The sequence below is a fragment of the Macaca fascicularis genome, chromosome 17 (assembly GCF_037993035.2).
Source record: "Macaca fascicularis isolate 582-1 chromosome 17, T2T-MFA8v1.1".
NCBI classification, from domain to species: Eukaryota; Metazoa; Chordata; class Mammalia; order Primates; family Cercopithecidae; genus Macaca; species Macaca fascicularis.
This window is the reverse complement of record NC_088391.1, coordinates 60,799,116-60,824,120: the sequence shown is the minus strand read 5'-3', so window position 1 is coordinate 60,824,120 and position 25,005 is coordinate 60,799,116. Positions and strand designations below refer to the sequence as shown.

The following is a 25,005-nucleotide window of genomic DNA, read 5'->3' as shown; positions in this document are numbered from 1 at the left end:
TCAATATTAACAATTAGATATTTGAATTTTCAATGATAGGAAAATTAGGAGGTGTTCACGGCCTTGTCTGATATAATGTACAGATATGAAGTGAAATATGATTGAGCTTGTGAAAGTTTTCTTCCCCCTTAGCCATTATTAAGAATAAGAGCATTTTGCAGACATAAAGGGGGAAATCTTATGTAACTAACATACTTACTCTTGAGTTGGAAATAATGTTATTTATCATTTTATATTCATCAGAACTGTGTGGAATGATATATGCCAAAAACTTAACAAATTTTATTCCTGTGAGGTAGTCATAAGTAGGAAAGGACGTGTGGCTAACTTTTTTCTGAAATGTATAAACAGATGTATTATTTAAATTTTTACAGCAAGCATGCAATATGTTCATGATCAACTGAAAGCTTAAATGAAGAACAAAATGATATTTGATAGATAGAAAAGTATCCTACAGAACAAAAACCTTGGCATTTAAAAATGTGTTATATTCTTTTTTCACTGTTGTGCATATTTGACAATAAATTTAGTTATTTCAAGAAAGTATTTATTATTTTAATGTTCTTTATAGTGCACTAGTATGTAGACAGATGAGGCTAAAGTGACAACTGAAATGATGCATTTAGCAGCACTTAAACCACAATTAAATACATTAAAAAGAAATTACTTACATAAACTACATATATTAATACTCAGGAGTAGGCAAATAATATTGCTTCTCTGTGTTGATGGAAATTTCATTTACGTAGATTATCTTTAATAGAAGAGGAATAACATTTATTTAATTTTACTAAATCATCCATCCCTAAATCTCTCACTCAGTTTGATAGTTTAAAATAGTTCTGTAGCAACTTCAGAAAAAAATAATTATGAAGCTGAAAAACTTTTGTTTTCTTGATCACTTGGATATCACTTTAATGTTTTGCTTATGTCTATAGTAGATTGTCAGCAGTCCATGAAGCATTTTTCTTTGCACTAATTAAAACAAACAATTATCAAACATAACTCTAGCATTGGCCTATGCCCTCTTGGTGATGCATAATGATTATAAAACATAATGCTTTTCCTTGTAGAGTTTTCAATATACTTGAGGAGTTAAAGATAAACCATAAGATAATTAAATAAATTATTATAGTTGCAGATAACTGCAAGGTAGAATATATGGTTCTAATTCCAAGTTCAAGACATAGTCAAATAAGGAAATGAGCAGCATATGATAGAGTATTATGAAAGTTTTTCAGAGAAATTGAGTGTGAGGTAAGCCTAGTGGAAAAGACATGGCATACTATTTTAGGTATCAATAATACTATGGAAAAAATAGAGAACTAAAAAGTTTCTATTTGCAAAAATTTCAAGGATAATGACTTGGTGGAAATAGAGTTTGTATTGGAAATAACTGGGAAATTAAACCATAAAAATAGGACAAATATGATTATGATAGACCTTAAGAGCCAGGAGATAAGTTTTGTACTCGAAACTATGTTTAATTAGAAGCAATGTAGGTTCTTGAGGAGAGGAATTACATAACTGAGTCAACAATGATGATGATAGTTAACACTCACTGTGTCGATTATGTTCCAGGCCTTGTTTAAAGTGGTTTGCATTTACAAATCATTTTGTCTTTAAAAAACAGAAAATTCTTACTTTCTCACTTTTATCTATAATATGGAAAATGGAGGCATGGAAAACATTTAGAATGTGCCCAAGTTATTCACTCAATAATTGGTGAAAGTAGAACTCAAACCCAGGCAATCTGGGCACTGAAATAATGACTTTAACAACCACAATAGACTGACTATCATAATTTAGAAAGGTAGTTTTGAAATATGGTATGGTTTTAGAAAATGTGTAAAAGACAGGCATGGCAGAAACTAATGATCTGAGAAACTGTTTTGGTTAATCCAGGCATGAAAGGAAGACTATATGAACATAAGGTATGAGCTGAGCAGTATTTTGAAGGATGCTGTCATAAGCCAGGTTCCCTCATAACAGAGCCTGAGCCTGGAATTCAGGTCTTCATGACTGATTTAAAAGCTGACCTCAGAAGAAACAGAAGCAGGATAGGGCAGAGGAAGGAAAAAATCAAGGATGAAGACTTGCTTCATCTTTATCTCTCCGGAAGCTCTGCATATGACTTCCTGCAGAATGAGTCACACTCCAAAGCAAGAATTTATCCTTATTCTTAGTCAGTGCTTTAAGATCAACCCACAGCTTGAGAGTCAGGAGAGGTGGTGGCAGTTGAAGGATAAAGTGTGAGAAGCAGGAACACATAGACTCCCAAGGAATAAGGAGCTTTTATTAGGTCAAGTCCAGTTCCTAAAAAAAAGGAGCATCTTGGTGCTGTTAGGTACTAACATCACTGCCCTGGGGACACAGGCAGGCCTCATGAAGAGGGCAAGAACACATTCAAACAGAAAGATGGATTTTACATCATATTTGATATAGGAAATAAAGTAGAAAGAAACATAGTGGTAATTTCATAATTTTGACTCTCAAAGTTCATAAATTCGATTCTGAAAGTGCACCAATTAGAAACAGGGAAGTAAAAAGGAAGGAAATACCAGTGGGAAATCTTCGAGTTTAATTTAGTTATAATGAAATGCTCCTGGGATATGTGATGAGCAGTTCTACAGGCATTTGAGATACAAGGTTAGGTTTGAAACCACCGTAAAAATAATGATTAAGGCAATGCTCAAGAATGATTCTGAAACAATGAGCGTCAAGGCAAAATGTAGAGGTCTGAATAAAGCCTACAGCAGTGACAGGGTTAAAGAGTAGAACCAAGAAGAAAAGTCAATGAATCAGAGGTAAGCTGAGATAAGAAGTCTGCACAGCTTTCGCTAAAAAATAGATTTAAAAAAGGAATGGGAGGTTAACAATATCAAACACCATAATAAATTGAAGTGGAACTTACAAAAGTTTAATAGATTTGGAAGGAAATAAATTTGTAGTGATCTCAATAAGAGATTTTCTAGTGTGGTTGCATGCATGTACTTCTTTATGTATGTTTTACTCCTGCTTCTCTGGCATTACTAGAACTAAATATGTACATATAAAAATATTAATTTATGTTATGCATTAAATCCCTCTTCTAAAATTTAATTCATATCTTATGTCACCAAATCTAAATGCAGTATAAACTTTTCTGCAGGTTTTTTTTTTTTTTTTTTTTTTTTTTTTTTTTTTACTGAGTTAGTAGGATTTACTATATTGTAGTTGACCGAGAAGGTATTATGTAATTATTTAAAATTGAATAATAGAGGTTATAATATTTTGCTCTATAGAGATGTGGCATTGCTGCAACTATAGACATTGTATGTGTAAGATTAAGCTGGTTAAATTTATGTTGATATATTTCTTATGTGTAGGAAATATATTTATCTTCTAGTTTATGATCGTTTGTATCATACAATGATTTAATTAATGCTTTTGATAAAACTGACCATCTGACACTAATTTATCTAATTGGTAAGTAATAAATATTTGAAGATATCTGTGTCTTAATCATTTTTTCAAATTCTGATATTATAAAGAGTTGACATTTTAGTTACTAACTGCCTGAAATAAATGCATAAGGAACTGAGAACTTTAAATATGTCTAACATGTTACAATCCTCAACATTAATATTAATAAAATATTTAAAACCACGAATCTTATAAGGTATTTCTTAAATGCATAAATTAGATAGTTAAGTTATGTTTTCCAATTAAAAGAATGTATTTTGTGTTCAAGTTAAATTATAACATGCCCTTCCGCTTCTCTTGTATATAAGATAAAATATATAGCAGATAAAACTTCAAAATAAATACATGAAAAAAAAAGGCTCCTGAAAAGTTTTAGATAATAATTTGCTGTGTTGATCTAACTTCCTTTCTTTTCTCTATAGTGTTCTTAGGAAAAACAAGCATTCAAATTTTACTGTGGTTTTGCTTATACGTGTAAGCATCACTATAATTCTTTTGACATATTCCCAACTGTTTTGAGCACTTCTTTACTCTCTGCAACAAAACGTATTCCAGGCTGATTTTATGCTTACTTTGCTCCACTCTGCAGTCTGTTCTTTTTCTAAGGAGTCTTTGACAGACATGCACACATACATACATATGCACAAACACAAATAAAATTCATATATTTTATGTTTAAAACAAACAATTTATATTAATACCTTCAATTTCAATCCATAATACCTTCAATTTCATAGGTTTGATTTTTTTAAGTCTTCTGCCTTTCCATACAGGAACATCTTGAAGGTATTGCAGGTTGGATTCTAGACTACCATAATGAAGTGAATATCACAATTAAGCAAGTCACCTATATATATACATATTATATATATAATATATATTATATATTATATGTTTGTTTATAAATATATATGTTTTTAACAAATATATCAGTTCTGTTTACATGATACTGTAGGTCTAATAAGTGTGCAATAGCATTACATCATCATGTATGTATGTGTACATACAGTCATTTAAAAACTGCTTTATTGCTAAAAAATACTAACAATCATCTGAGCCTTCTGGGAGTGTTAATCTTTTTGCTAGTGATGGGTCTTAACTCCCTGTTGATGACTGCTGATTGATCAGGGTGGTGGTTGCAGAAGGTTGGGGTATCTGTGGCGATTTTTAAAATAGGACAATAATGAAATATGTTGCAACAATTGATTCTCCTTTATTTTATATATATATATATATGTATATGTATATATATGTGTATGTGTGTGTGTGTGTATATGTATGTGTACATATAGCATGGGTTGCTGTTTGATAGCATTCTATCCATGGTAATCAATTTTCTCTTCAACCCTACTGCTGCTCTGTCAATTAAGTTTGTGTAATATTCACTTTTTTTTTTTTTTTTTTTTTGATTCAGCGTCTTGCTTTGTGGCCCTAGGCTGGGGCACAGTGGTGTGATCTTGGCTCACTACAATCTCCATTTCCCGGGTTCAAGCGATTCTCATGATTCAGCCACCTGAGTAGCTGGGATTAGAGGCACATGCCACCACGCCCATCTAATTTTTGTATTTTTAGTAGAGACAGCATTTTCCCATCTTGACCAGGCTGGTCTTGAACTCCTGGCCTCAAGTGATCCACCAGCCACCTCCCAAAAAGTTTAGATTACAGGCATAAGCCACAAGGCCCCACTAGTTTGTGTAATATTCTAAATCCTTTCTTGTCATTTCAATGTTCTTCACAGAATTTTCACCAGGAGTAGACACCATCTAAAGAATCACTTTCTTTGCTCATCCATTAGAAGCAACTCTTCATCCATTCAAATTTGATCATGACATTGCAGCACATCAGTTACATCTTCAGACTCCACTTCTAGTTCTAGTTCTTTGGCTAGAGGTTACTTCTAGTAAGGTTACTTCCTCCACTGATGTGTTAAACCCTTCAAAGTCATACTTGAGGGTTGGAATCTTCTCTTTTTCCAAACTAGTTGATATTTTTACTTCCTCCTATGACTTATGAATGTACTTAATTGTATGTAGGACAGTGAAATTTTCCAGAAAGTTTTAAATTTACTTTGCCAGATGATTCAACTGAATTACTATTTACAGCATCTAGAGACTTATTTTTCAAAGAACTAAAAATAAAACTACCATTCAATTCAGCAGTCCAACTACTGAGTGTCTACCCAAAGGAAACAAAATCAATATATCGAAAAAAACCTGGTATATTAATTGAACCTCTATTCACAATATCAACTATGTGGAATCAACCTAACTGTTCATCAGTGGATGAGTGGATAAATAAAATGTGATATAGATACATATGGAATACTATTCAGCCATTAAAAAAGTGAAATCATGTCATTCATGGTCACATCGATGGACTTAGAGGTCATTTTCTTAACTGAAACAAGCCAGGCACAGAAAGACAAATGTCATATGTCCTTACTGATAAGTAGTTGCTAAAAACTGTGATTACATGGACATAGAGAGTTGAATAATAGATAATGGAGATCCAGAAGAGTGAGGAGGTGGGAAGGAGAAGGAAGATGAAAAAATGGTTAATGGGTACAATGTACATTGTTTAGAAGATGGATACCCTAAAATCCCTGTCTTGACCATTACACGATCTATACATGTAACAAAATTGCATGTGTATGCAAAAATCTGTACAAATAAAAAGGAAAAACAAAAGAAATGAAATATACTTTTTAAAAATAATATGATTTGAAAGTCAAAATTGTTTCATATTGAGCTGCACAGTGGATATGTTAGCAGGTCTAAAGACAACATTTATCTCCTTGTACATCTCTGTCAGAGCTCTTGAGCAACCAGGCACATTGTCAATGAGCAGTAAATCTCAACTGTGGGCTTAAAATCCCCAGTAAGCCATTCTGCAAACAGATGTGCTGTCGTCCGGGCTTTATTGTTCCATTTCTAAAACACTGGCAGAGTAGACGTAGTGGAATTCTTTTTTTTTTTTTTTTTTTTTTTTTTATTATACTTTAAGCTCTAGGGTACATGTGGATAACGTGCAGGTTTGTTACATATGTATACCTGTGCCATGTTGGCGTGCTGCACCCATCAACTCGTCAGCACCCATCAACTCGTCATTTACATCAGGTATAACTCCCAATGCAATCCCTTCCCCCTCCCCCTTCCCCGTGATAGGCCCCGGTGTGTGATGTTCCCCTTCCTAAGTCCAAGTGATCTCATTTTTCAGTTCCCACCTATGAGTGAGAACATGCAGTGTTTGGTTTTCTGTTCTTGTGAGAGTTTGCTAAGAATGATGGTTTCCAGCTGCATCCATGTCCCTACAAAGGACACAAACTCATCCTTTTTGATGGCTGCATAGTATTCCATGGTGTATATGTGCCACATTTTCTTAATCCAGTCTGTCACTGATGGACATTTGGGTTGATTCCAAGTCTTTGCTATTGTGAATAGTGCCGCAATAAACATACGTGTGCATGTGTCTTTATAGCAGCATGATTTATAATCCTTTGGGTATATACCCAGTAATGGGATGGCTGGGTCATATGGTACTTCTAGTTCTAGATACTTGAGGAATCGCCATACTGTTTTCCATAATGGTTGAACTAGTTTACAATCCCACCAACAGTGTAAAAGTGTTCCTATTTCTCCACATCCTCTCCAGCACCTGTTGTTTCCTGACTTTTTAATGATTGCCATTCTAACTGGTGTGAGATGGTATCTCATTGTGGTTTTGATTTGCATTTCTCTGATGGCTAGTGGTGATGAGCATTTTTTCATGTGTCTGTTGGCTGTATGAATGTCTTCTTTTGAGAAGTGTCCGTTCATATCCTTTGCCCACTTTTTGATGGGGTTGTTTGTTTTTTTCTTGTAAATTTGTTTGAGTTCTTTGTAGGTTCTGGATATTAGCCCTTTGTCAGATGAGTAGATTGCAAAAATTTTCTCCCATTCTGTAGGTTGCCTGTTCACTCTGAAGGTAGTTTCTTTTGCTGTGCAGAAGCTCTTTAGTTTAATTAGATCCAATTTGTCAATTTCAGCTTTTGTTACTGTTGCTTTTGGTGTTTTAGACATGAAGTCCTTGCCCATGCCTATGTCCTGAATGGTATTACCTAGGTTTTCTTCTAGGGTTTTCATGGTATTAGGTCTAACATTTAAGTCTCTAATCCATCTTGAATTAATTATCGTATAAGGTAGTGTCTTGGAGTTGCTCTTCTCGAGGAGTATCTTTGTGGCGTTCTCTGTATTTCCTGAATTTGAATGTTGGCCTGCCCTACTAGGTTGGGGAAGTTCTCCTGGATGATATCCTGAAGAGTGTTTTCCAACTTGGTTCCATTTTCCCCCTCACTTTCAGGCACCCCAATCAGACGTAGATTTGGTCTTTTTACATAATCCCATACTTCTTGCAGGCTTTGTTCATTTCTTTTTCTTCTTTTTTCTTTAGGTTTCTCTTCTCGCTTCATTTCATTCATTTGATCCTCAATCGCTGATACTCTTTCTTCCAGTTGATCGAGTCGGTTACTGAAGCTTGTGCATTTGTCACATATTTCTCATGTCATGGTTTTCATCTCTGTCCATTCGTTTATGGCCTTCTCTGCATTAATTATTCTAGTTATCAATTCTTCCACCTTTTTTTCAAGATTTTTAGTTTCTTTGCGCTGGGTACGTAATTCCTCCTTTAGCTCTGAGAAGTTTGATGGACTGGAGCCTTCTTCTCTCATCTCGTCAAAGTCATTCTCTGTCCAGCTTTGATCCGTTGCTGGCGATGAGCTGCGTTCCTTTGCAGGGGGCGATGCGCTCTTATTTTTGGAATTTCCAGCTTTTCTGCCCTGCTTTTTCCCCATCTTTGTGGTTTTATCTGCCTCTGGTCTTTGATGATGGTGATGTATTGATGGGGTTTTGGTGTGGGTGTCCTTCCTGTTTGTTAGTTTTCCTTCTAACAGTCAGGACCCTCAGCTGTAGGTCTGTTGGAGATTGCTTGAGGTCCACTCCAGACCCTGTTTGCCTGGGTATCAGCAGCAGAGGCTGCAGAAGATAGAATATTGCTGAAGAGCGAGTGTACCTGTCTGATTCTTACTTTGGAAGCTTCCTCTCAGGGGTGTACTCCACCCTGTGAGGTGTGGGGTGTCGGTCTGCCCCTAGTGGGGGATGTCTCCCAGTTAGGCTACCCACTTGAGCAGGGAGTCTGTCCGTTCTCAGATCTCAACCTCCCTGTTGGGAGATCCACTGCTCACTTCAAAGCTGTCAGACAGAGTCGTTTGCATCTGCAGAGGTTTCAGCTGCTTTTTGTTGTTGTTGTTGTTTAGCTGTGCCCTGTCCCCAGAGGTGGAGTCTACAGAGACAGGCAGGACTCCTTGAGCTGCTGTGAGCTCCACCCAGTTCGAGCTTCCCAGCAGCTTTGTTTGCCTACTTAAGCCTCAGCAATGGCGGGCGCCCCTCCCCCAGCCTCGCTGCTGCCTTGCCGCCAGATCGCAAACTGCTGTGCTAGCAATGATGGAGGCTCCGTGGGCGTGGGACCCTCCCGGCCAGGTGTGGGATATAGTCTCCTGGTGTGCCTGTTTGCTAAGATCTTTGGTAGAGCGCAGTATTGGGGTGGGAGTTACCCGATTTTCCAGGTGTTGTGTGTCTCAGTTCCCCTGGCTAGGGAAAGGGATTCCCTTCCCCCTTGCGCTTCCCAGGTGAGGCGATGCCTCGCCCTGCTTCAGCTCTGGCTGGTCGGGCTGCAGCAGCTGACCAGCACTGATTGTCAGGCACTCCCTAGTGAGATAAACCCAGTACCTCAGTTGAAAATGCAGAAATCACCTGTCTTCTGTGTCGCTGGCACGGGGAGTTGGAGACTGGAGCTGTTCCTATTCGGCCATCTTCGAGGTAGTGTAATTCTTAAGAGCCCTAGGATTTTCAGAATGATAATGAGCATTGGCTTCAATTTAAACTCACTGGTGCATTAGTCCCTAAAAAGAGAGTTAGCCTGTCCTTTGAAGCTTAGAAGCCAGCCATTGACTTCTCTCTAACTATGAAAATCCTAGATGATATCTTCTTTAAATATATGGTCAACATTGAAAAATTTGTTGTTTAGTGTAGCCACTTTCATCAATGATCATAGAAGCTGCAGCTTCTATTAGGTTGGGACAAAATTAATTGCTGTTTTTGACATTAAAAATAATGGCAAAAACCATAATAACTTTTGCACCAACCCACTTGCTGTTTCACTTTGTACTTTTATGTTATGGAGAAGACTTCTTTCCTTAAACTTCATAAGCTAACTTCTGCCAACTTTGTACTTTTCTTCTGCAATTTCTTCACCTCTCTCAGCCTTCATGAAATTGAAAGAGTTAAGGCCTTGCTCTGGATTAGGCTTTGGCTCAAGGAAATGTTGTGGCAGGTTTCATCTTCTATCCAGATCATTCACTTTCTCCATTGCAGGAATAAGTCTGTTGTGCTTTCTTATTATTCATATGTTCACTAGAGTAGCACTTTTAATTCACTTCAAGAATTTTTCCTTTGCATTCACAACTTGACTAAGTGTTTGGCACAAGAGGTTTAGCTTTTGCTCTTGTTCCACTTTCTACATGTCTCCCTCACTAAACTTAATCATTTCCAGCTTTTGATTTAAAGTGAGAGACATGCAACACTTCCATTCATTTGGACACTTATAGGGCATTGCAGGGTTACTAGTTGGCCTAGTTTTTAATATTGTGTCTCGGGGAATAGGGAGACCCATGGAGAAGGGGAGTAATGAGGGGGTGGCCAGTTAGTGAAGCAGTCAGAACAGTACTTATTGAGTTTATTGTCTGATATGGGTTTATGACACCCCCACACAAGAACAATTGTAACATCAAAGATCACTAGTCACACATTAATGTAACAGACATAATAACAATAAAATATTTGGAATATTGCCAGAATGACCAAAATGTGACGAAGATACATGAAGCGAGCACATGCTGTTGGAAAAATGGTGCTGATGGGATTGCTAGATAATGAGTTGCTTTAAGCCTTCAATTATTTTTTTTTTAATTGCAACATCTGAAAAGCACCGTAAAGTGAAATGCAATAAAATAAGGCATACTTGTATTTGTAATTAAATTTTCTATCAGATAAACCAAATAATTTTACTTTATTTTTAAAGCAATCAAAGAGCTGTGAATATACCAATAACAACCAAAACAAAACAAAACAGAGAACAAATAACAACACCTAAGAACTAAAGGCCAGTTCCCTTCTTAGCCTCTACTTTTTTGTTGGGGAATTACAATATCTGTTATACAATCAAATTTGACTGTAAATGGAAAAAGTAGGAGAATGTTATCGATGTCTCAAATAAAAATCAGTCAATGGAAATTGACCAAGAGATGACCATGATCTTTAAAGTATTAGAAAAGAAAAAAAAAGTAACTATCATAAATAATACAAAATATTTATAGGAAAAGATAGATAACAAAGAATAAAGCAATTGGGAATATAAAGACATTTGAGAAAATTCAACTGATTAGAAATTACCTAAAGTAAAGCAGAGAGCAAAACAAAAATTGAGTGTAAAATGAATTAAGATTGAATAGTCTATGTAGCATTCTCAGTTGTTGAACCATATATGCAATTTGAGTCCTAGAATGGGTCAGAGAGTCAATTTGGTGAAAATATGAGTAATTATTTGCAGATAATTTTCAAAAATTGCTTTCAAAGATCCATTCACTACTCCAGGAAGTACAGAAAATCATATGGCGAGTAAATATTAAGTCCCACTTATAGCTAAATAACTAAAACCCTAAGATCAAAAAAGTTGAAAACAAAAAGAAAGGGCATATTGCATCAGAAGAACAACTGTAAGAATGAAAGCTAGCTTTCTATTAAAAACAAGGTGGTCTAGGTGTAGTGTCTCGTACCTGTAATCCCAATGCTTTGGTAGGCTGAGTCAGGACAATTACTCGAGGCCAGGAGCTCCAGACCAGCCTGGGCAACATAGCAAGACCCTGCCTACAAAAAATACAAAAACTAGCTAGGCATGGTAGTGAATGCTTGTGGTCCTAGCTGCTTGAGAGGCTCAGGCAGAAGAATTACTTGGGCCCAGGAGTTTGAGGTGCCAATGAGCTATGATTGTGTCATTGGACTCCAGCCTGGGTGACAAAGCAAGACCTTATTTTTAAAACAAACAAACAAACAAATTGACAAAAAAAAAAAAAAAACTCCAGCAGTGGTGTCTAATTTATAATGAAATTCTATATTTCAATTTCAAAAAAAAAAAAACCTCACCCTAGAATACTATAACATGTGTAAATAACTTTTAAAATGTACTAGACATGTAACTACATAAAATCATCTTCAAATAAATGAAAGCTGTATATATATATTTTTATTTTTTGCCATCAGACTTATAGTACAAGAAATAACTAAAGATATTTCTTCCAATATTGAGATCAGATTAAAGTCGACTTCGAAAATGAATGGAAAGCATCAAAAATGGTGAAAAACGCAGTAAATTTAAATATATTTTTGCTATCACAGTTATGTTCTTCTTTTAGATTTTTGACTAGCAGAGGGAGTGTTTTATGTTGCAAATTTCTTACAATATCCATGAAGGTAGACTGTTATTGGTTAATGTGATCTCTGGACAAATTTAGCAAATATCCGAGCAGGGGCCGAATCTGCTGTGCAACTTGTTTTTGTGTAGACCATAAGCTAAAATTCATTTTTGAATTTTCAATTGATTGAGTTTTTTTTTAAAGGAAAATATGCAACAGAGATTATGTGTATCATTCTCAACATGTAAAATATTTCCTATTTGGCCCTTTATAGAAAACAAATTTCTGGTTCCTGCCATAGAGCAACCACTTTAAACACACATGTATGTGCATACACACATGTGAAAAACATGTAGTCAACATAATGAATGATATGAAATAATTACTGTGTAAAGATTTATCCAAAGAACAAATAGAACAAATTTAAAACGAATATAAATTGGTACAACTAAAACCAAATGTAATTTTGTGAACAATATACATTAAACATTTTAGAACCCATGCTGGGTGTGCTGGTTTGTGCATGTTGTCCCAGCTCAGGAGGCTGAGGCAAGCAGATTGCTTTGAGCCCCGGGGTTCAAGGCTGCTATGAGTTATCATCATGCCACAGAACAACATCCTAGACAACAGAATGAGATACTGTCTTTAAAAAAATGTTGAAATTATAGACAAATAAATTAATGTTAGGATTTAAATAAAGTGAAAAAATCTTTGGAAAATTTAAGATGCAAAAGTGAATATATGAAGAAATAAAGCATTTGAATAAGCTTTGTGAGTTAGTAAATAATGGAAATGATATTAGAAAAGTCTTCTTCAAAATAGCCAAATGTAGATGGTTTTTCAGGTAATTTCTGAAAGATCTTAAAGGAAAAAGTAATTGCTTTATTCTAAAAGTTGTTACACAACATTAAAAGGTTGTAACTCCCAGCTCATATTATGAGACCACTATAACCTCGATTCAAAAATCTGGAAAATACAAGAAAATAAAATTAGAGATTTATTTATCTTATAATTATACTTGAAAATATCATAATATTTTTCCATTTTAAAAGTATCATTCAAACATTATAAATTTTAATACCAAATATTATAAAAATTGTTTGCAAAACTAGAAATTAAAGAGGTTTTTCTGACTTAGTAAAACTTATATTCCAAATATATTCAGCAGGAATCATACTGAAGAGAGAAATTTTAGATGCATTCCTGTTAATATAGAAAACAACACAAAATGCCTCTGTCACAGCACACTGGAGGTGGTAGATGAGGTTGTAAAGAAAGAGAAAGAAGAGGAGTTATACAGAATGAACAGGAATAGGTCAAAAGAATATCACTTGCAGATGATGTAGTCATCTACCTAAATGTAAAAAGAAATAGCAGAATCAAAAGAGCGAGTAAAAATAATTCACCAGATGTACCAGATAAAGGATGAATCTATGAATTTCTCAATAAATTATAACAGAAAAACAAACCAACCAAAATAGAATAAAAAGTAGATAGTATATACAAAGCCAACAAAATTGTAACGATATAAGAATCAACCAAAAATCTATATAGCAATTTTCAGGAAAACTTTAAAATTGAAAAGGAAACAAAGTATCCTGAATATAGGGATAGATATTTTATACTTTTAGATGGTATGAATTTGTATGAAAATTATACCAAATCTCCCCAAATAAAATAAAAAAGTTAAAGCATTTTTAAATCAAAATGCTTTAGGAATTATTTTTAAAACTTAAAATATTACTTAAGACTTGAAAGCCTAAAACTCTACTTATTAAATAATAAAATGTAACTAATAGTTAAATTTAAAATATTAAAGAAAGGGATTTGCCTTATGGGTTATAAAGACAGATATATATTTTTAAAATACTATTTTATTGGCACAAGAACAGGCAAATAAACAAAACGTAATAAAAATCTCATCAGCAGATCAATATACATTATGCATTCAAATTCACGATAGTTCAGTGGGGAAAGTTAGCATGGTGGAAGGTGGGTCATTATATAAAGAAAACTATAATGTATTATTTAAAAAGCCTGAAGCCCTAAATGTGAAAGAAAAAACATCTTTAAAGTGATAGAAGAAAATGTATGAGAATGCTCTATTACGAAAAGTTAGGGGAAGATTTATTCAATCAGTTTTGTAAAGTACAACTCATGAGGCAATAAATAAAATGCATTAACTGATTGATCAATAGATTGATTCTGTGCTCTGCGTTGCATTCTGGTTGACACAGTGATTTTCTGCCTTACATTCACGACCTAAATTAGAACCTGTTACTCTTTCAGGCTTGTTCTGAGTTCAGTCTCCGACTATTTTGCGGCCATGTTTACAAGTGATGTTTGTGAAGCCAAGCAAGAGGAGATCAAAATGGAAGGCATAGACCCCAATGCTCTCTGGGACCTTGTCCAATTTGCATATACAGGTATGGCAAAGTAATTGTAACATCATACTGATGTCTTTTAAATTTTAGCTCATTTCCTTTAAGTACCGGATTTAAAGCTTTTAAAAAAATTCTGTATCTTTTCAGTTGAATACTATTTAGTAGATCAAAAATCAGACTAACTTTTTATTATCAGTGAAATTACAAATGTATATATGTATGCATATACATTTCATTCTTCCACAAAGGATTTAAACTGGCTTACATAAATAAGTAAATAGTAGAACCTGGGAGAGAAACAGAGTGGATACAAATTATTGAATAAAAATTTGTTTATGACCATGTTTGCTTAGGAAAGAAAGGAGATTCTAATTGTCTTTTCTTTTGGAAATGATGTGTTCAAATAACTTTTTCCCTGAAATGTCTTACTTTAATGTAAAAACTTTCACAGAATGTTTAATGTGGACTTAACAAATCATTTGAAATGGACAATAGATACTTAGAGTTGTGCAAATGATATTTTTGAAGTTTTTTTTTTCTGATCTACTATGTTGACATCTTCTGTTGATCATTGTATTGTGTTATTGGTGCATTCAAATAATTTTGCCATTGTAGCAAATATTTGTTGAATTTTACTCAGTATGCAAGTATTAATTGTATATGTAGAGAATAACTAACAAATCTATGTATTTGCCCTCGTGAAGCTCACAGACCAAATGAACAGAAGATGTAGATGAGGACATAAATGTGATATAATGCCAAATGTTAAGAGAGTTAGAAGGCGTAAAACACACAGAGCATTATCAGGGCTTACACTTTTTAATAACTGTTTACATTTAGCCAGAAGAGGAGGACATAAAATCTTGTGAAAGAAACCAACGCAGACAGTATATATTGATGGTTTGTTTTATGTATTATTTCTTATAGATGGAATGTGGTTCATTTTACCTAAATTCTTAATACTAGTGTGAGATGAAGATAGACAGGTTCTGGCCTAGTTATCAAAGCAGCAGGAATGTAGTTTAAGGAGTTTTATTTTTACAGCATTTCTGCTAACAGAAAAATGAGATGACATTGTGAAGATCAGTCACTGGAGCCCAAACACCTGGGAACAAGGAGGACTCTGTCCTCTTTAAGGATTTCACTTATACTGGAGAAGGATTTGCTAACACTAAGATAATACTCAGTAAATAAGCTTACTGGAAAAAAAAAAAAAAAAAAGTCCACATACTCTGGCTGCTTAATCTCAAAGTATCAATGTGAGGAAAATACTTAGACATTTTTTGGTCTTACCAGTTTTAAAGTAATATTTTGATGGAGAAAATCATACTAGACAAAGTTAAACAGGTAAAGAAGACTTTATTCAAGGATATTGCATTAGGAGAGAGACCCAAACTCAGTCTGAAGTTTACTGAAATGAAGGAAGGGAGGATTTTTAAGTGCCAAGTTCAGAGGGAGAGCACAGGCCCATCTGTGCCTGTTAGTTGGTTTTACTAAAGAAAAAGTAAACTTTCTCATCTTTGCGAGAGGATAGTTTTACAACTTGAAGCAACGTGTTCACCCAAGTTAGGCTTCTACTCTCCTCCAGAAACTGAGGCATAGGGGAGCTATTTCCCTTGATGTTTACATTTCAAAGATATGATGTTCAGGCCTTTGGGGAAAAAAAAATTACTGGGTTGTAAAACTAGCAAGAGGTTTTTAAAAAGACTTAACATCTCAAAAGATTAGAGAAAAAATTACAATTCCATGTTTTTTAAAATGAGTAGTCTGAAAAAAGAAGGGTCAGCTTAGAGTCAGGAAGAATTCTGTCCAAAGTTTAGTGAAATTGAGGCAAATATTAAGACCATCTTGGTCAATTTCAATTTGCATACAACCTGAAACAGTCATATGGAGGAATAGATACCTCTGAGCCAAGAGGTAGCAAGCATAATTACATTATTGTTTCCTGGAAAGGGAAGAATCATGAAGCTAACATTTTAGGAATCCTTTCAGCAACTAAAAGACATAGATCTAAGAACCTAACACTTCCAGGCTCTATGGTCTGGCAGTCTTGCATTTCCTGTGTGTAAAACTAGGTCAAAAGACACTCAACATCCTGCTGTACAAAGTTGGAAGGTGTTTCAAAACTCCCTACTGAATATAATGACCCAGATTTGGCTCTGCTTTGTAGAGGGCAGACAGGATACAAAAATGCCTCTCAGCTGCCACTACCACTTTGGCCTGTGCTCCAATACCTTAAATTTTTAGTTGTGAGTTTACAGAAATGTGTTAGATGAGGAAAATATTTATGGGGTGTTATTGGAAAAATTGCAGGCATGGCATAAGACAAGTATCTTGCTTTTTGTCATATGCAATGTAACAAATTATAACAATAGAAAAGGACGAGTGATCAGCTGCGCAGAAAGGGAAGCATGGGAGGTAACTGCACTATCTACCTAACTCAACAGCTAACTAATATCTAAGACTTTTCTTTAAGGAAAGCTAAAAATAAATATATCCCAGAAAACAGAAAAAAAAATGAATGAGAGGGAATAGATGTAAAATTCCAGCTATTTAAGAATATATATATTTTTTAATCTTAAGATTTGAGAAGCTTTGGTGAAACTAAGGAGGATCAACTATGTCAATGATTGATAGTTAATTATTAGCTCTAAAAGCAATGTGTTTAATAGAGATAGGTCAGAGTGTTTTTAAATGATTTAAATGTATAATATTTTATGAACTCGGAAAAATGTGTAAGATTTGAAGGAACCAGATGTAGGTAATTTATCTTATTAACTTAGAAATTAAGGACAAAGTACATGAATAAAGCGGGCTTAGAATGAATGTTTGAGATAAGCTTCAATGATTTTAGTTTAATAGTGTTTGATTGAAAAAATAATCTTTTATAGAATTTTATGTAGTAAAAAATTGTACGTAGTAAGATATGGGAAACACTCTATTTAACTCATCCAACATTTGTTACCCGTAGTCCAAAAAATTAGATGAGAAGCAATTAGATCAAGTTCTTCAGAGAAATTCAGTAAGAACTAAAACAAACATGTAGGCTTTTAATATTATTATTATTATTGTTATTACTAGGTAATTGGTAAAAATGGCCTTGGTATCATTGAGAGACAGCAATGGTGATAACAGTTCAAAAGAAGTTTTCTTGAAAGAAAAAAGTATACTCATGAAAAGGTTAATACTTAGCAATACGTACAATAGAGTAAAAATCCAGTAAGGTGTTTGTGTCAAAAGAATTTTAAAAAATAATAATTCTTGGAACTATTTGGGATAATAACGAGGTTGTGAAACAATGATGACTACTTTTAAGGTATGAAGTTAATTTCTTTACTTAAAATAAAAGACACCATAAGGTCAATTTTTCCCACACTGTAACAGCTCAGAAATGGAAAGAACATTTACACTGGTGTTAGAGAAATTATGATATACTTAATATGAAGTTCATGTCATTTTTCTAAATTCTTAATTAGCAGTATGAGCAATTTCAAATTTTTTTCTTTTAAGGCTTTCTATTGGGTTTTCTTCATCGTTTTCTGCTAGAAAATCTGTCTGTGATCTTAGCCATTTGTAAAGAGCAAAGGTCCATTTTTGGCAACAGTGTGTGTTTTAAAGTAGTGCTGTTTTATAATTGGTATCTTAAATTGTAAATAAAATACTTAGTTGGAATTCAGATTGTATATCAGTACTTATAAAATTGTATATCAGTTTTTCAAAATCAAATCATAATTCTGCTAACAATGTTTGAGCACTTATGGCATGAAGAGAGTCACAGTGTGTATTAGAAAAAGATACCATGTAAACTATATATATCCATGCTCCTTAGCTTGCAATGGATTTATCTGGATGTGCTACCTTCTTTGTCAGTCAAGGAATACAGTGAATGCATAACACTTTCATGCCATCATAATGTCCAAAAATTGAAAATCAAACCCTGATAAGTCAGGAACCATCTGTATAAAAAACTGGTAGAATATAGTTTAAAATGTCATAAACCTTTAAACCAATTTGGCAACGCACAGGATTATATGGAGCAGGGCGTAATGTAAAAGTTCTTTACTTTTGTTTTTAAAAGTAGCAAAATCTATGTATCACTATACACTTTTTGGCATTCTCAGTTTTGATGTGTCAAATTGACTTAAAAACAGCTTTGTGAGCATTTTCCTATGCCTAATGCATCTCCTGTTCTGTAGTTCCATTTTTCTATTAGGTTGAATAGAAATGAAAACTGAGATATTATTCATTTAATCTTCAATAAGCCTTTGATTCAGGATAGTGAAGTTGAAGTTATTCAGTAGTTATTCTATGAATCATCCTCAGAAGCATGAGGTCAGAGAAGAAAAGATAATTAGGCCTTACAATATCTTACGTTCAAATCACCTAGAGAGGTAGCAATGTCTAGAACTTCCGATATTCCATCCTGAACATTATACATTTTACAGAGGAACGCTTTTCTATGCTAAGCATGTGCAAAGCAGAAAAACTAATTTTTTTGAGAATTACATATTTCATATTTCAAATAAGCATTTATAAAATCTTCTTGAGATAGATCACAAATGTGTTGGTCTGCTTTAAATTTATATGGGTACACAGATATATATTCAAAGCCTCTAAATTTCTTAATGCTGCCCAATCAATGAGGTAAAAGTTACCTTAAAATGATCAATAGTAAGTTGTGGACTCTGTTACTGGAATAGGAACGTCAGAACATGAATTGACTGGTATTGTCTCTATCAGATTTGTGTACTTTTATAGAGTATCAGTTGTGACAGGAGTTCATTGAAGTGACTCATAGCTGTCTTGCTCTCAAAATAGTTTGAATAGCTTAAACCGACTCTCATATTGCTATACAGTGGTTCAGTGCAGGTTTGGTTCATAGTTTCTCCCCATCTAATGCTAGCTCCCTTTAGGTAGCAATGGTGCCTGACAATTCAAGTATATTAATGCCTGACGGTCTTTGTCCTGTGAATACACTGAACAACTCTCAAGTTTTACTATATTTATATGTCTACTATGTACTATGCCTTATGATGAGGTCTGAAAAACAATATGCCAAATTGTACGTGTTCCTTGCCTTTAAGGCTCTTCAAATTTATCACTAAATACAAATTTTTGTTATCTTATTTTGGTATAAACATACCTTTTGAGATATATATATATATAAAAACTATATATTTGATATATATTTGATATATGTACTATATATATACACACACACACATATCGCCTAGTATTTCCTCATTTAAGAATAGAACCAAATTTTGAAAACAACAGATATTGATTTTGAATCCACTTGCACACACATTAGGATTTGAATCACAACCAAAAATGGATGTTCACATTTTGAAAAGAAAAGAAAAACTGTAATATATTTGAAAAGGATGCACTGAGGTTCACTGTATTTTTCAGTTGCTTTTAGACTGATAGAAATTTCCTCCTAGTTTATCTCTTACATAGTCCCTACTATCCTGACATACTTGAAAATATACTGTGTTCATTGATGTGTAAGAAAATAGAGTTCTAACAAATATGGGAGATGGAATTGCAAGGTTACTAACAAAATGTCAGTTCCTGTAGAGAACTGATAAGGACAAAGTTTAAATAAAGGAAGCTGTCCATCTAGTAGTGGTATTAAGAAGAGGGTTAGGAAATTAAACTGCCAAATGGCAGACCTTTAATCATATTGAAGTGTTAACTTCCTTGTGAAAAAAGGTTGTGTGCCACTGAAGTTAATTACAGTCTTCGTACATGCTAAGAAATGTTAAGATAGCTTCTGCTTACTGCCAAACATTTGAATGAAATAAATATACACACATAGGGGCTGAGATATTTAATGTCCTGCTTTAATATTAAAAAGTGTATATCAACCTGGACTTTACCATTTAAACTCCTTTCAGAATTTTTATTGTAATTAAAAGTAAATTATTGTTTCATTTTTATTACTGGTTTAATTCAAGTGGCATGAATTATGCAGGCACATTACGACATTATTAGTTTTAAACTTAAGGCTTTTAATAGATGGAAAATTCTATTCTCGATTTACGAAACTGAGTCTTCAAAGACTAGTTTTATGTATTATTATTACCCATTGTTTAAAAGTATAGATTTAAGCAAATTTCAGAGGATGTTTAAACAACCTGTATATTCAATTAAAAAAGTAATGAAAATAAAATCAATAACATAATTTGTATGTCACCATCAAATCCTTACCTTTCCATCATTTTAGCAGGAAACCTTGTTTCATTTGTGCGTATATATGTTTAAAATTGTGTGTGTGTGTGTGTGTGTGTGTGTGTAAAACATTGAGTACTATCATATAAAACGAATTTGGGAAAAAATATTGTGCCAAAATAGACAATAAAAATGATTTCTATTTTGTGACTGTTATGAAGCTTTTTATTGTTGTTATTGAACAGTGTTTTGGCTTTGTGCCATGAGGCTTAATAGAGAGACTGCAAAAGAAATAGCTATGTGACTTTTAATATTTAGGAGTAAGGGTTATGTATCTATCATAGTGTAAGTCACAGTTATTTTCTGGGTTTCGAAGTAAGAAAAATCTCTCGGGTCCCATAATCAACTTTACTTTCTTAAACAATCTGTTTGGATTTTATTTTTCTGTTGCTCTCAGTCTTATAATTGTTTTCATTTTCCTTTACTTTGTTAAAAGCTGGGAATTGGATCATTGAATTGAATTCAGTCACCACTCTTGCAAATGTTCAGGGTACCTGCTATGTATTTTCCTACTTTAATCATAAGGTTCACTATATTTTCTTAGGATTTTTCCACCTGTACTTTGAAAACACTTATACACTTTATTCCTTTGTATTTGTAAGTGTGGTGTGTAGAATTTGATACTAGATATCCAGGACCTATTTTGACCTTCCCTTGAATTGATATGCAACTACCACTCAGTGTGATGTGGGCAGCCCAAAGTTCATTCTGATTCTTGGACATTTATTCTAATTGGCATGCACCTATTTCTTGCTTCTTATTAAGTACTTGAAATATCTCTTGGGCTTCCCCACTTTACAGTTACGGATCTTGGTCAAATTACTTAACTTTCTGAAGTCTTAAGTTTCCTTAAATGTAAGAAAGGGAAAATAATAGTCTTTAAGTGAAAGGGTTACTTTAAGAAGTAAACTTGTAAAATTAAACTAGTTTAGCATAAAGTTTAGCATGTAGCAAACACTCAATTATGATGATTATGCAGAATATGTGATTTTATAAGTTCAAATCCTTTGCACAATCTTTCATAAGAATAAAAATAACATCTGAGAACTGGGAGCATATATTCACTTTGCTTATCAATCATTTATTAATTTTGAGTCTAATTTATTATATGTTTCAGCATTATAATGTGTTTTTTAATTCATATGTATGATTTGGTATACCTATATAATGGTGCATTTTTTAAAAAACCAGCTTATAATTGTGCTACCTTGTGTATTTGAGATGGATTTTTATTGTGTATTATATTCATGATTTTGTCATGTTTTATCTTAATTGGTCCTTACAGCAATATTCTGAGATAGGTAGGTAGTCAACATCATATTGTCAGATACAGAAATGGCACCTTAGCTACATGTCAACAAAATTATTATAAGATGTAAAATAATGGGCTAATTTTTCCATGGACATTTTGACATCTTTTCTACTAGATCTAGAGTTATTCAGCATTCTGTCTGCTTAATACGAAAGGCAGTGCTACTCATAATTACTTATGTCATTGCCACATTGAGTGAAAAGCATGACTTTCCATTGACCTAGTAACAACTGCCATCATATATATTTTTTCTTACAATTAATATTGTTGTATATCAAATCATGAGTAGCCTGAAGAAGTTATATAGATGATGCCCAAATGGAGAATTGTGATTGATGCTTCTTGGCACTATTTAAAATGTCATCCTCAGACTTGCACATTCATAATTTCATAATTTTAAGTTTAATTTTATTTTATCATATTTATCTAAAGATGAATCATAAAAATATTACAATATTCAATTAGTAGCATTTTCCAGAATTTTCCATGCAAATCTTAGCTATGCCTCACAATATTCAACTTTATCTTATAATTTAAGCAACTGAAGCACCAATTTCCTAAATGTTTTTAAATAATACTTTTATTTGAAAACACTATTTTACTTCCATTTTAACTATTTGTTAATATCTTCCATTTAAAGTTTGGTAGAGCTGATATGATTTGCTGATAGTGTGGGGGAAAACAAGCAAATAAAAACAAGCAAAACAATCCTGTCGTTGCACCCTTCTTAAGACTTCTGCAAATTACCATTTTGCCATTTTTAATGAAGAGTTCACTTTCCCATTATGCTTGGGAAAGGATGCTTATAATGGGAACACTAAGCACTTTAATTTCAAACACTTTGTCTCCTTCAGTTGAGGGATATTAGTGCAATCCAACCAGGAATACACATTTTAGCCGGAAGTGGACTGCATGCTGAAGACTTTCTGAAGGAATACCTTGGTCACTGATTCCTTTGGACTGTGAACTTGAGTTTTAGTCTCTGCATATTCTGGCTATTATTGCACTCCTGTCACAATACTCAACCAGAGAAAATGTCCTAGTCAAATGGCACTTACATGAGTCTGATGAATCTGTCCCACCTCATATTTTTTTCTCTACAGAAATGTTTAGGTGTGGTGAGAGGAGAGGATAACGCAAAATAAAAGTCAATAAAGAAATTCTAAAGACTGGTAATGGGATTCAGTCTTACAAGAAAAATATAAAACTATTTTGCATTCGTCTAAAATATAAGTTTATTCCTGATAGATCCATGCCTGAAAAATGTAAATACTACTTGGAAATATATGTCATTAATTATTTTCATGTATTTTCCTGGGCTATGCACTCTGCTTTCTGATTAATGAGCATTTTTGATTAACTGACAAATTTGACTAATTCAAAAATGATGTAATAGGACTTTTTGGATTTTTTTATGAATTACTATTTTACTTGCCAAATTCAGTTAAACAAAATATATTTAGAACCTTATAATCAAACCCCCTTGCTTACATTTATTTAACTTGTTTTCCACATCTTAAAATGACTTCAAAGTGCACTATCCAAGTGGGGAAATAACAGTTATATGACCTATGACATAACTCAGTGTGCTGGGTAGTGTTTTCGGAAAGAATTTCATACTTATCGGAAATGCTGTATCTGTATGCCCCGTTGGTAGCACTCTGTAACTATTGCACTTCCAGTTCACTGGGGCTAAGAAATATTGATTTTAAATATGGATTGTGAGATGTGAAGCTTTCAAGAAAGGCATGAATGTTCGCAGTCAGAAAATAAAAGTGGTGATCTCTAAAAATGACTTATAATGGTAGCAGCAAGGTAAGGAGGTAACATATGAAGCGTATTTTGGAAATCAAATAGAGCCTCATAAAAAATTACCTGTTAAACAAAAATAAAAGAATCTCTATCAACACAGAAACTCAAGAGTGAAGAGGAAGAGGGTATGGTGGACTCACAGAGGGCAGGATGGTAGAACTCACAATCTGGACAGAATGTCAGATAAAATATATCAAAACTGCCAACATTATTCTTTCTACATCAAATCCACCCAAGTTACTGTATAAAATATTTAAGCATCTCAAGATGGAAGAGCTCTGCAGATAACTTCAATATAACCTGGTTCTACAGAAACATGCTCCTACTGACATACTTACCCCTTTCTATCTCCATTCTAGTTTCCTGATGAAGTAGAGTACAGCAGAAGAAAACAAATTCAGCTATTTACATAAGCCACCAAGTTATGGCTTTTGTCCTAGTTTTATTTCTAAATATCCATGGTGTATAAGGCTTTATAAATCAAACAGAAAATACTTGGAAAGACATTCAAATTCAAATAAAAACACCTATGGTATAATTTTCACAATAAGTAAATGTCTTAAAACTCTGTTTGTATTCATAGAAATGACATACCAATTAGTTTTTCTTCTCAGTCACCAAGACAAAGAGGTAAGCATAATCAGTTATATTACAAACTAAAGGCAAACATTTTCCTCACCATAAACATGGGTGTTGTTATATTAAAATCTGAGAGAAATATTTCATTTGAGTATTTATACACACACACACACACACACACACACACACACACACACACCACTGTATATGCTACTTTAGACATCTTCACTATTTAGCCAAAAGTGGATATAACAATGAATTATAGAACTGTTGCTTCTGTTGGCTGATTCAAGTTCAAATTATTTTGTCCAGGAGCACAAGTCTCAAATAATTTCATACATTAAGCAACAGAATATTTAAATCTGAAAATCAAACTCAACTGAGTTCAAAGTACAATTAATTTAAAGGGAATTGAATTGTCTCTGCATGTTCTACATAAAGGTATCCTAAATTAAAACAATGACCAAAAGGACATATCTGTGATAAGTCTGGTGCTTAGTTAGACACATTATTTTACTTAAGTAAAGATTTAAATAACTTCTGTGACCATGAGTTAATCATTTTTTTTTTTTTCACTGCTCTTACAACCAAAATTTCCTCGAGTGTTGCATGACATGCTATTTTAGGTTAAACTCCATAGAAAGTAGTAAGAGTGGGAAAAAAATCTATGGAGTTGATTAGGTACAGAGTCATAAAGTATAGTAAATTTGAAGATA

The 25,005-nt window shown here is 33.6% G+C and overlaps 1 protein-coding gene across 2 annotated transcripts in view; it reads left to right on the top strand.

The window, feature by feature from the left end:
- KLHL1 (kelch like family member 1) overlaps positions 1-25,005 on the top strand; it is a 449,152-nt gene that overhangs the window by 163,029 nt on the left and 261,118 nt on the right. For both annotated transcript variants that reach the window (XM_065533314.1, XM_005585986.4), the window contains exon 3: positions 14,258-14,394. In XM_065533314.1, the coding sequence (XP_065389386.1) occupies positions 14,258-14,394 (137 nt within the window). The remainder of the gene's footprint in view (positions 1-14,257; positions 14,395-25,005) is intronic.